Raw genomic sequence first — 12,151 nt, forward strand, 5'->3', positions numbered from 1 at the left:
ATGCAGGCCACTTGTAATTTAGGCTATCCAAGGGTGATCAATCCTACAGCAGCTGTATTTAAATATATTGAGAGCAGCTTAGCTAGGGTTCTATAATTGTTGAAATTATATAGGTATATTAGGGTTATAAATATTTCCAATTTGCCTAGCACTTGGCCCCTTGACTAATAAGACGAATTTACCGAAGCAGATGATGAAATCAATTCTGTGGTCAATCAGGTGCCTAATCCTATCATTTCAGGGTTTCTACAGTATTCTTTTCAACAGGATCAGCTCTCTAAATCTTTATGGGTATTATAACAGCAAAAACGATATCATTTGATAGCATTCTACAGTACTACCCAGTTACCTAATGCTAGTTGATAATGGGCTATAGACTAGACTGTTTAGTGTGACTGGTGTGCGGGGTTATCTAGCAGGAGGGGTTTATCTAATGCTTTCAACTATTTCAAATTAATCCAGGTGCATCCATTTAATTACTTAGCTACCTAGGTACTCAACATGTCTATACCAAGTTATTTCCCAGCTCAAAACCCATTGCCATCTTACTGGCTGAAGGATCCTCATCCTCTGGCATCATTTCGCTCTTCAGACAATGTCCCACCTCAATGCGACATAGCTATCATTGGCACTGGTCTTGCCGGCGTAGCGACAGCATACCATATCCTTTCCGATCCGAGTTTGGCAAGTAAGCCAAACGTGGTTCTGCTCGAGGCACGCCAGGCCTGTACGGGTGCAACTGGACGTAATGGTAAGATCTAGTTCCTTACACTCTACTTGCTGACATGCTGACACCCAAGGGGGCCATCTAAAACTGGCAACATGGATTGGACGCAATACTTCAGTCAAACATGGAAAGGCTGCTGTTGCCGAAGTCATTAAGAATCAGCTGGATCAAATTGCTGCTCTTAAAGAAGTGGTTGAGAAGGAAAATATTGACTGCGAGTTCCATGTGACTCGCTCTTTCGATATTTTCTTTGATGAAGGTCATGCTCAAGAAATGCAAGGGTTTGTGCTTGCACACCAATCAGAGACATGGAGTCAACATATCCATTGGGTTGACGCTTCTGAATTGGCCAAGGTGAGCTTATAATCCTCTCCCAAGATAGTTATACAGTGTCTGATTGGCGTATTTTAGATAACTGGCATCAGAAATAGCAAAGGGGCCTTCAGTGTGCCTGCTGCCTCCCTTTGGCCATATAAACTAGTCACAGCTTTACTATCAAGAGTTCTTGAACTAGGCGGCACACTCTATACAGAAACATATGTTACAAAAGTGGAAGAATCGGACAATCAAACCATACTGACAACCTCAAGAGGAGTACTGAATGCGCATAAGACCATCTTTGCAACAAACGCCTACACTGCAGCTTTATTGCCCCAGTATGAAGGCATCATTACGCCTTTCAAGGGCCAGAACTCTCATCTTTCCCCTTCACCATCATTCCACCCAGAAATGATCCTTGATAATACATACAACCTACACTTTAACAAGCGATACGCGGACTACCTTAACCCAAGGCCTGACCATACAATCATCCTCGGGGGAGCCAAATGGACATATGAAGATATTCTTGATCGGGCTCAATGGTGGAATACCACGGACGACACAACGCTGATCAACGACGCTGCCACGGAACACTTTGATACAGTTATGGCAGATCATTTTCATGGATGGGAAGGTGCCAAAGCCCACCATGACTTTGTCTGGACTGGAAGTATGCTCTATACCCTCTACGCACATTCAACATTCTTTTATTCCATAGATAGGCTAATGGTATTCATGACAGTCATGGGCGAAACACCAGATGCATTGCCACACGTTGGAAAGGTTCCAGGTTCAAAAAGCCAGTGGCTCTTGGCTGGTTTAACGGCGCAGGAATGACCATGATTTTCACCACGGCTCGAGCTGTGGCTAGGATGGTTGTTCATGGTGTTACATATGAGGACACAGATCTACCGAGCGTGTTCAGATCGACGGCTGAACGGTTAGCGGTGAAGAACCCAGGTTTTTAATGGAAAATATAATTCCAAAATCATCAAATACTATATGGTTATATATCCTATGTAAAAGAGGGGGTAGAGATTGCGGGTGCCAACCATAGAGGGTAGAACCAATCAGCATTTCACTAGCTTCACTCTCTACATATCAAATCCCGAGTAATAATGAGGTGAAGTCAGGGTGACACACATCTGCTCATCTCCTGTGTTCTTGTGGAGTATTTACTTAAATGATCCTGGCTCATGCTAGCAGTGTTGTTTATCTATGATATATCACAAATATAGTGGAGTATCACGAGGTATCCTAAGTTGATCCCTACCACTTTTGGCCTTTTTTTCAGAATAGCCAATATACCATTGATGGAATATAATATCATCATATTAGAGCAGGTTATCACATCTATTTTGATCTGGCCTGATCTAGCCTAATTGCCACCCCCTTCTGTTCTCTAATCTATATATACTCCTCTTGACACTCCTCTTGCCATTTCTCTCAAAGCTCCTCTCTACCCCTCTTATCATACAATAAGAAAAGCACGATGCCTGTGATATTCTGGGCCAGTTTTACTGCTACCCTTGTAGTGTTATCTATTCTAACTATCTTACAAAAGAAAAAAAGCCTCCGCCTTCCCCCTGGCCCCCCACGGAGGTTTATCGTTGGGAATTTGAAAGATCTTCCAAAGCCAGATCAACAAGAATGGCACCATTGGATGAAACATAAAGAGCTCTATGGTATGAAATGTCTTCATTATGTATACATTTATATCCAATTGCTGACAGATTAGGTCCTATCAGCTCCCTCAGTGTGCTTGGAAAATGCATTATCATCCTGAACGATTACCAGCTGGCGATACAACTACTGGAAAAACGATCTGTCTACCACTCATCCCGTCCACAACAAACCTTTGCCGATATGTCAGGCTGGGATAATGTGCTTGGCTCAGTGCGAGATCCAGTTCAACTGCGCGATACACGCCGGTTTCTGGCCCAGGGAATCGGGTCTAATAAATCCGTGTCTCGCTTCGACCAGGTTCAAAAAGCAGAGGCCGCTCGGTTCCTGATGAGAGTCTTGAATGCTCCAGAAAAGCTTCGTCAGCATATACAAAAGTAGGTCTACATTTAAAAAAAAACTGCGGTCATTTATTTACTAATGATATAGGGAGGCCGCAGCTGTTGTACTGAAGATTGGCTATGGATATACAGTTGAACCTCATGGTGAGGATCCGCTTGTCATCCTAGCTAATAAGGCAATGACCGATTTTTCCTCTGCCATGCTTCCAACGTCGTGGCCAGTGAACTTTCTGCCTTTCTGTAAGTCACCCACTTGGGGGTGGAGTTGTTGTTCTGACTGCCATAGTAAAATATATGCCCACTTGGATGCCTGGGTCAGATTTTATCCATGTTGCTCGGCGATATAAAAAGACAGTCACAGCATTCAGCGATGTTCCTTACAACTTTGTCAAGGAACAAATGGAAAAGCAGACGGCTGTGCCATCATTTCTCTCGAATGTTCTCAGCAAATCATCTATAAAGCCTGGATCTCAGGAGGAAATCACGATTAAATGGTCAGCTGGATCGTTATATGCTGGAGGAGCAGATACAGTAAGTCTCAAGCCTTATGATGGCTCAATTATAATCCTAACTCATTTTATCAACCGAACAGACTGTTTCGTCGCTGGCGACATTCTTCCTTGCCATGGCTCTTTTCCCAGAAGTACAGCACAAGGCCCAGCAGGAACTCGATACAGTGGTTGGAAACGATAGAATCCCAGAATTCCATGATCGAGCAAGCCTTCCCTATGTTAATGCGGTGATTCAAGAAGTCTTTCGCTGGCGACCCGTCGTCCCTATAAATGTTGCACATGAATCAACCGCTGATGATGTATGCGAAGGATATGATATTCCCAAGGGGTCTATCATTCTTGCCAATATCTGGTATTTCTAGATCCTATATTATATATGTCATTTCTCTAATCATATAGGGCATTTACTCGGGATGAGAGTATCTACCATGACCCCATGGCATTCAAGCCAGAGCGGTTTCTTCCATCTCTTAGTGGCAACCCCCCAGAACTAAAACCCTCCATGATATTTGGATTTGGCCGTCGAGTTTGTGCTGGGCGTCTTCTTGCAGAAACAAACATGTTTCTTACTGTCGCCCAGTCACTGGCTGTGTTCGATATTTCAAAGCCATTGCAGAATGGTAAGGAAGAGGATTTCTCGGCAAGTTGGTTGCCAGGAGTAATCAGTCATCCTGCCCCGTTTGAACTCTCCATTCGTCCACGGAGTGATAAGCATTTGGAGATTATCAGATCTTTGGAAAGGCAGTATCCTTGGGAGAAGAGTAACGCACGGGATATTGGGAGTGTTGTGTTCTAGTGGTATAGAAGGATAGATCTGATATTTTCAGTATTAGATTTAGGTAGATCCATGATATTTCAGCTAAGAGGTTGCGTTTGACTACAGAAAGGGACTATATCAGACTGAGTGTATCATCTGCAGGGTTGATAACCAAAGTATGGATTAATTACTCAAAAAATATAGCTACCTGGTGCCAAGTATTTCCTAATAAAAAGGAAGTAGAGCATAAAGTGAAACATAGATAGATTAGTAAAGTATAGAAAACATAATCACTATCTATACAATATAAACATTATTATACACTATACTCTTATCATCTGAACTAATAGTTGTAGAGATATCAATATCAATTATCTATAAAGTAAATACCCAGGCATGCTGCATTCCATCCCAAGAATGTCAACAACAACAGCATCACTTATTCCTCTCAATCTTCTCCTCTTCATTGACCAACTGATCACCATACATCTCTCTGATCATGGCCAAAAAGCTGTTTCTTGCCCTCGGGCTTCTTGTCGCCTCCAGCCATGCCGACGTGGTAAGAAATTGGATCTACAGAGGATCAGAGTTCTTTTTATACTCCCCAGCTAACAACAACAGACATATTCATGCCGCAAGTCCACTGATGCCGCGCTGAGCAACAACAAAGGCGATCTCCAGGCGACCTTTTCTCGCGACTGGGCTCTCTCCGAAGCGAAACGCGCAGGAGTGACGCCCAACACGTCTGGATATCCCCGAGTCACGGTCCCTTCGACGCAGCTGGATTTCACCGCCACCTGTGCCAATGAGACGGTGTACGAGTATCCGCTCTTTGCGGACGGGAAGACCTCCTACCCGAGCTCGGATGCGCTTCTGGTGCATATCCTGCCTCATTATCGGGTGTATTACAACGCAGAGATTGATCTGTGTGGGATTGGCATGTTCTCTGGTCCGAACAGTACGGGGGTTCCTCATTTATGCAATGAGAATTCTACATGAATGATTGTACTAGAGATAGTAATAGCTATGGTATTGATTATTCCATCTCCAGTTTCACAGAATGCCGTTAGGGTTGTCTTATATTCTGTAAGACAACCCTAAGTTAACTTGGTGTAAAGTATTCTGCGGGACTTATAAAAGTTATATTTAAGGTGAGTATATAAACTAGTTGATTAAAATATATTCCCTATATAAAGTATTAATTACCCTTCATACTGATAATAAATGAAAGAAAGTTAAATAATCATGGTAACAAAGTAATAGGCTATAGAGTACTATTGGAATAATTGGTAGTAAATCAATCTTGATGGTCTATTGGCAAACGTCTGCATAACACGAGGTCATGCATACACGAGCTCCGCCTTGCGGCTGCGTGACTGATAGAGAGCTGAGATTCCAAGATTATCTAGTGATATATCTTGATACTCTTGCATATACATCAACATACATCAATATACATGTGTTGTTGTATTCTATACTTTGCCATCTATTAACAATATGAAACCTGTTCAAGTGAGGTTGTTAGACGACTTGCTGCACCGGGTATCCTTGTTTATATCGTCTATCCAATATATGCGATACCTGCTCTTCGCATCGCTCCCAACCGCCCAAGCAGCCGCCAACGGCACTATCACCGGCTACATCAACATCAGCAAATGGGGCGAGACAGGCATGGCGATCCGCGCCCGCAGCAGAAAAGAATGTCTGGTCAACCTCAGCGTCGCCCTCCAGGCGGTCTCTGTGCTGGACAGCGCCGAATACAACGGCGCCGCGGGGGCGCTGAGCCTGCTGCCCACCGCGGGCGCCCTGCTGGGCTCGCCGACGCGCGAGATGTGGCTTGTCTTCCAGTTGATGCCGATCGCGGGCTTGCTCAGCATGTTTCTTAGTCTGGGGGGGAATCTAACCCCGTCCCATGTGGGCGATTATACGGACATTTTCCAGCAGAGGAGGTTCCCCAGAAACACCGAAGACGGTACCCCTGACGATACCTCTGATTCGGTGAGGTTCGCTAGACAGGTAAAGAAGAGAGCGGAGGATGATACCGGGGGGGGATCGTATGCCAGAGTCTGGATTGGGATCTTCCTGCAGGTTTGTTTGATTGCGACTCTTCTGATTGCCATGTATTATTGTCAGCGGGGGGCAGTCATTACCTGGTGGTGTCATGTAAGCTACATACCCTACCCTAGCCTCCCCTATCCCAACCCTAAACCCTAAACCCTAAACCCTAACCCTAAAAGATCAAGACGATTCTAATCTACTACATATAGGCATGGGGATGGATGTACTTTTGGTACTTTCTAGTCACCGCAACATCGATCATGGACAACATCTTCGCCGCTCCATTCTCCCAAAACTACACGATGCGCGTGTGTAAAGCGCCGAGTAACCTCCACCTCAGCGATACAGCATCTCGAGTGATTCCCCGCACCAGCAACAGGGATAGCAAGAGTTATCCCTCCGCTCTCGACAGACTCGAAGCAGGAATCAACACCCACAACCGAGTGATGATATCCCCCGATTCCCCATCCACCATGTCGCGAACATGCTTCTACGCCGTGATTTCCGTCCAGGGCGTATCCCGCCTCCGCGCGCTGATGCAGACAGTCGCCAGGGCTGCAACGGTGACCGTGTATGCGTTCGGGACTGCACTCTTCGCCTCTGCAACCTTGCTCCCCATCTCTGTCGCGCTGATGGTCTTATCGCTCGTGCTGGGGGTGGGAATCCTCGGCCGGGTGGTCGCCATGTGGATTGCGGCGGAGATGAACGCGCAGAACGCTCCGATCTGTCATGCGGTGGTTGCCTCGCGAGACGCCGCGGCGGAATATATCCAGCGGATCATGGAGGAGGAGGGGCTGATGGTTGAGATGGAGGGGCATTTGATTGTGAATGGGGTTTGTCTGCTGCGTCGGAATAGATGGATGAGTTGGTCGCGGTATATTGGGTTGTTGGCTCGACCGTTTGATCTTGTTTCTTTTGCGAAGAGTTGACAACTATATCACTATATTAACTATACTATTATTCTTACTATATCATCTATACCACGGTACTACTACTTCCGCATCAAAACCAAATAAGCAAGCAGTCGATAGCCAAAAATGATCCCAATCAAAATCCCAAACCACTCGCCCTCCAACCCGGTATGGATGCTGAACTCGGCAAGAACATCGGTCCCGCGAATCTTGCCGATGGAATTCAGATCACTGGAATACGAGCACTGATAGGAGGCATCGCTGCCGGCACAGTCGTACGTGCGGTGCTGGAACTCGTTGACCATCATCCCCTGGAAGACATACGCCTGGTAATCGATGTAGTGGAAGACGTATCGCCAAAACACATTCAACGTGTTCATGGGAACAAGGAAGCCGTCGACGCACATCCAGAGCCCGTTGGCAAACGCCGTGATGGCCAGGGCGACGACAAACACGTCGAAGACGGATGCAATCAGCACGACGAGCGATTCGGCGGCGAGCAGGTCGAGGAACAGCCAGGCGATAAAGGTGAAGAACGCGGATGGGCTCGCGCGGAAGTTGGTCATCCAGTACTGCACCACGGCGAAGAGGCAGGTGATGAGAAACAAAAAGGGCAGGCCGATGAGGAAGTTGGAGACGAGAAACGAGAGAGGGCCCACGAGGCCGTTCGCCCGTTCCTGGTGGAAGGTGTGCAGGTCCTCAAGAAACGCGGGCACGTACGCGACGGCCATGAAGGACATGAACGCGCTGCTGAAGAAGATGGCGTTGATGTACGGCTGGATATACGCCTGCTGCGTGTCGAAGCGGAGAAATACCGTCCCCATCAGCAGGGCGAGGCCGAAGTACATGGCCACCCGGATGCCATATGCCATCACGTCGCGGTAAGCCTTGATCCACGACCGATGCAGCAGCACGACGGGCGGCATCCATATCCGGGGCTTCTCGCTGTGATACTCGGATAGACTGCTCTGCGATGCGTTGGACTGGGATGTCTTGATGGTCGCGTCCAGCTGTTCCTGGTCCGCCGACTGGCTCCAGGCCTCGCAGATCTGCGCAGTCCGCCGGACAATCTCGCCATCTTTGTCCAGGTCGGTGTTGATCAAGTCCAGGAAGAACTCGGCCGAGTTGGTCTCGGCGGGAATGGGATATCCGATGCTGTCAAAGTACGCAACACAGCCCGCCACAGGGCCGAAATAGCACGTCTTGCCCCGGGACAAGAGGCACAGTTTATCAAACTGCTGGAACGTTGCCGACGAGGGCTGGTGGATGGAGGCGATGATAATGAGCTGTTCATTAGCATCTTTTCATTCTTGAGGTTAATTTTCTTCTTTTTCTGAACGTACGTTGTTCCGTCTTCCAACCTTCTTGAGATAGCTGCAGACCTCCAGACTGAGAGCAGAGTCCAGCCCGCTGGTCGGTTCGTCCAGAAAGAGGATCTTGGGGCTGGTGACCAGCCGACTGGCGATGCTCAGTCGTTTCTTTTGCCCGCCACTCAACCCCTTCTTGATGGGTGTTCCCACAATTGTATCGGACTGAGTCTGCAGACCAAAGCTCTGGATCAAATCGTCGACGCGTTGGAAGGCTTCTCTTCTCGTGACAGAACTAGAGGGTCAGCAACTGGTGTGAAACAACGAAAGAGTGATCAAGTTGATTACCTAGGAAGAGCCAACTGAGCGGCAAAAACCATCGTCTCCCTTACGGTCAAAGAACCGATCAACGCGTCTTCCTGCTCGACGTATGCCGATAGATCTCTCACCAGCCGCAGCGACAGAGTCTGTCCGTTCGCCAGGATCGCGCCCGTCGTGCTGGCGCCCGCCGCGGCGACGCGGTGGGCCAGCGCGTTGAGCAGCGTCGTCTTGCCCGACCCGCTGGGCCCCATGATGGCCAGCATCTCGCCGGCAGAGACGATGCCGGCAGCTGCGGTCAGGATGGAGAGGGGAGTCTTGGTGGAGCGGTCTTTGACGGTGACGGTGAGATCGTGCCAGGCGAACGACTGCACGATCTCGTTGCTGGGGTAGCCGTTCTTGTTGCTCTCGAGGTCGCCCATCTTGACTGTAGTACTGGTAAACGAGGCTTGTCAGCAGGGTTGAGTAGACCGATGCTACTATCGATGACAGGAGGTACCTGTGACGCCTCTTATAGACTGGCTGGTCGGCGACTGGCGGAGGACTCGGTGAGGGGATTCAGAGAGCCTCAAGGGTTAAAAGATGGTCGCCGGCGAACAAAACAGACAAACTGGACTAACTGCAAAGAGATGCCCGGGCAGCTGACTGTTACCCAGTTGGGTATAGACAGTCCCCGAGGATCCCGAAAGGGCGTAGTCGCCGAATGCAACGCCACGCTAGCCTTCTCTAGCCTAGTGTAGTCCCGTTGAAGACCCCAAAATGGCCTAATTGGGCCGGGATTTAAATTGTCTGGAGAATGCCGGGGGGAAGTACTAGATCTAGCTTATTATTAATTAAGGTGGCTAGGAGTAATTAGATGATGACTACATAGTTCTAGAATAAAATATATTAATAATAGAACTCTAAATGTGGAGTACGCTTCAGCTATGTTACCCTTCTATATGGTGGCCTTTGACTATGTAGTAACTACATATTAACTGGCTCTAAATAATTAACCAGTTAAGCTGAGTAGTTAGGCGGATTATTAGAGTAGAGAGATGATTTGGTATCTCTGTTTACTAATGGCTCTACTAAACCTATAGTCTTCCTTCTAGTAATCATATAGTTACTGCATACTCCCGTTCAGCTTCTTGACATCCTCATGCCCAATACTGTCCACCCATTTGTCCTTCCGATGGTGATAGATCTCCAACCTCAGCTCTGTACATCTCTCGCGGTCTTGATCATCCAACGTGCCAGACTTGACGACAACACACTCAGGATCATCGCTCGGCAGCGACGTCAAGGGCGTGCCGCAGTCGGGACAGAACTCGCGCCCGACTTCTCCCCCCAAGTCGCCACGGTCCAGGAACAGCTTGGGGGAGCCTTGGGTGTACTGCATGCTGGACTTGGGCACGACGATATTTGCTGAGAAACCGGAGCCGGTGTTTCGCTTGCAATTAGTGCAGTGGCAGAGGACAATCCAAATTGAACATTAAATATTAGATCCTTTGATATAAAATAATAGTGAAAAGGCTTACCTTGGGCAGATTTGAGGTGGGGAGATTGATCTGGTAAGTGATTTTCTTACAGAGACAAGACCCTGTTAATTGAGACATGATTTTTGATAGATATAAATTTTGTAAAGAGAGAAATATCCAGCTCTATTGGAAAAAGTGTTCTTATATTCTTCTTTCGCGCCCTTCAGTTTACAACTGAGACCCACAAAGAGCCGGATGCGGAAATATAAAGATAAGATAGTCTACAGCAGACTCAAGAGACTCTTTTAGTCTAATCTAGACTTCTTCTTTAATTATAATGAATCCTAATAAGAAAAACTGACTGTACCAAATATGCAGGCGTGAAGGTGGTGAGGACTAGTCTTAACCAGGCATAGTCACTCACTATTATCGCGTCATATAACAAGCTCTCCCCTCCTCTCCTCTCCTCTCCTCTCCTCTCCTCTCCTCCCTACAAGTTACTCAAAATGCGGGAGATTGCATCGTTTGAGCTGCCAAAAGTATGTCTATCCTCTGTCAATCTTGCCGTCTACTAATATAACAGTGGACTGAGGCCCAGAAACCTCATGCCTCTCTGGTTCTCGCTGGCAGTGCCCCCCCAGCTCTGTCCATCCAGAATTTGGTCTCGCTATCGACGGACAGACCGACAACCACGCAGAATCTCTATATCCACACCCTTCCTCTATCTCTGGGGACTCCTACTGGAGGCGAGTCTCTTCGACGGGCCATCGCAGCTGTCTACGAGCATGAAACCATCACGTCCGACCACATCCTGACCACAACCGGAACCACAGACGCCAACGCAATCGTCTTTCAGACGCTCTTGCGAGCGGAAGACCATGTCATCGTCATGTATCCTTCCTATCCACAGCTCTATTCCCTGCCTGGCGCCATTGTTGATGAGGTCTCCCTCTGGAGATTCTTCCCCTCGGAGAAATCTGAAGAGGAGCAGATCCGCCAGCTGGAGGAAATGATCCAGCCAAACACCCGAATGATTGTTCTGAACGACCCCAATAACCCGATAGGCACTGTTCTGAGTTCTGGCTTGAGGGAGAGAATCATTACTATCGCCCAGGAGAAGAAGATTATCGTCTTTGTCGACGAAATCTTCCGTCCGATCTTCTATGACAAGAACAAAAACAGCATTGATGAAAGGAGCGCCTGCACTATTGCTGACAATGTGATCGTCACCAGCTCACTCAGCAAGGCATGGGCATTGCCAGGGGTGCGAGTCGGCTGGATCGCAACTCGAAATAGTCATCTTCTCGGACAGTGCACCAATCTACGCTTCTACATGACCAATTCTCTTGGTGCCTTTGATGAGATCGTCGCGACAGAGGCATTGAGCGAGCGAATCCGTCCTCAGATCCTTCGCCGACATTTGCGCTGGGCTCAGACCAGTGTCTCGCTCTTACAGGCCTTTGTCGATGAGCATCCAAACACCGTTTCATGGGTTACCAGGCCTGTGGCTGGATCAATGGCGTTCTTGAAATTCACGATCACTGCTAACCAAGCGGTAGACGACGTCGACTTTTGCATGAGACTTAATAAACAAACGGGCGTCCTGCTTGCTCCAGGCAGTCTATGCTTTGGTTGTCAGAATGGCGATTTCAAGGGATGCGTTCGCATTAATCTCATGGTGATGCCGGACGTGATGTCTCAAGCATTAATGAGGATTCATGGCTTCCTACTAGGATACCTCGCTGCCTAATTTTCA

The 12,151-nt window shown here is 47.7% G+C and overlaps 7 protein-coding genes across 7 annotated transcripts; 5 read left to right on the forward strand and 2 right to left on the reverse strand.

The window, feature by feature from the left end:
* Window positions 1–501: 501 nt before the first annotated feature.
* On the forward strand, window positions 502–2,016 carry ASPZODRAFT_159578 (hypothetical protein; the record flags this gene model as incomplete). Its single annotated transcript, XM_022726415.1, has 5 exons — window positions 502–751; window positions 801–1,081; window positions 1,139–1,718; window positions 1,791–1,838; window positions 1,880–2,016. The coding sequence occupies 5 exons, from the start codon at window positions 502–504 to the stop codon at window positions 2,014–2,016; spliced, it is 1,296 nt and encodes a 431-aa protein (XP_022581304.1).
* Window positions 2,017–2,540: 524 nt separating this feature from the next.
* ASPZODRAFT_97356 (hypothetical protein) lies at window positions 2,541–4,380 on the forward strand (the record flags this gene model as incomplete). Its single annotated transcript, XM_022730549.1, has 6 exons — window positions 2,541–2,733; window positions 2,787–3,108; window positions 3,161–3,312; window positions 3,359–3,603; window positions 3,665–3,936; window positions 3,984–4,380. 6 exons carry the CDS (start codon window positions 2,541–2,543, stop codon window positions 4,378–4,380), a joined length of 1,581 nt encoding a protein of 526 aa, XP_022581305.1.
* A 448-nt stretch (window positions 4,381–4,828) lies between these two features.
* ASPZODRAFT_166994 (hypothetical protein) lies at window positions 4,829–5,393 on the forward strand. Its single transcript, XM_022726803.1, has 2 exons — window positions 4,829–4,900; window positions 4,963–5,393. The coding sequence occupies exons 1-2, from the start codon at window positions 4,841–4,843 to the stop codon at window positions 5,338–5,340; spliced, it is 438 nt and encodes a 145-aa protein (XP_022581306.1). The 5' UTR covers window positions 4,829–4,840; the 3' UTR covers window positions 5,341–5,393.
* A 520-nt stretch (window positions 5,394–5,913) lies between these two features.
* On the forward strand, window positions 5,914–7,328 carry ASPZODRAFT_66535 (hypothetical protein; the record flags this gene model as incomplete). Its single annotated transcript, XM_022729380.1, has 2 exons — window positions 5,914–6,504; window positions 6,609–7,328. The coding sequence occupies 2 exons, from the start codon at window positions 5,914–5,916 to the stop codon at window positions 7,326–7,328; spliced, it is 1,311 nt and encodes a 436-aa protein (XP_022581307.1).
* On the reverse strand, window positions 6,948–9,480 carry ASPZODRAFT_117642 (hypothetical protein). The gene is made up of 3 exons (XM_022721180.1): window positions 8,966–9,480; window positions 8,654–8,912; window positions 6,948–8,596 (listed from the first exon to the last, which is right to left on the reverse strand). Exons 1-3 carry the CDS (start codon window positions 9,355–9,357, stop codon window positions 7,391–7,393), a joined length of 1,857 nt encoding a protein of 618 aa, XP_022581308.1. The 5' UTR covers window positions 9,358–9,480; the 3' UTR covers window positions 6,948–7,390.
* Window positions 9,481–9,869: 389 nt separating this feature from the next.
* Window positions 9,870–10,533, reverse strand: ASPZODRAFT_132949 (hypothetical protein; the record flags this gene model as incomplete). The annotated part of the gene is made up of 2 exons (XM_022723154.1): window positions 9,870–10,367; window positions 10,456–10,533. 2 exons carry the CDS (start codon window positions 10,531–10,533, stop codon window positions 10,041–10,043), a joined length of 405 nt encoding a protein of 134 aa, XP_022581309.1. The 3' UTR covers window positions 9,870–10,040.
* Window positions 10,534–10,901: 368 nt separating this feature from the next.
* ASPZODRAFT_142594 (hypothetical protein) lies at window positions 10,902–12,145 on the forward strand (the record flags this gene model as incomplete). Its single annotated transcript, XM_022724862.1, has 2 exons — window positions 10,902–10,934; window positions 10,979–12,145. 2 exons carry the CDS (start codon window positions 10,902–10,904, stop codon window positions 12,143–12,145), a joined length of 1,200 nt encoding a protein of 399 aa, XP_022581310.1.
* Window positions 12,146–12,151: the final 6 nt, after the last annotated feature.

This window comes from Penicilliopsis zonata (genome assembly GCF_001890105.1).
Source record: "Penicilliopsis zonata CBS 506.65 unplaced genomic scaffold ASPZOscaffold_7, whole genome shotgun sequence".
NCBI lineage: Eukaryota > Fungi > Ascomycota > Eurotiomycetes > Eurotiales > Aspergillaceae > Penicilliopsis > Penicilliopsis zonata.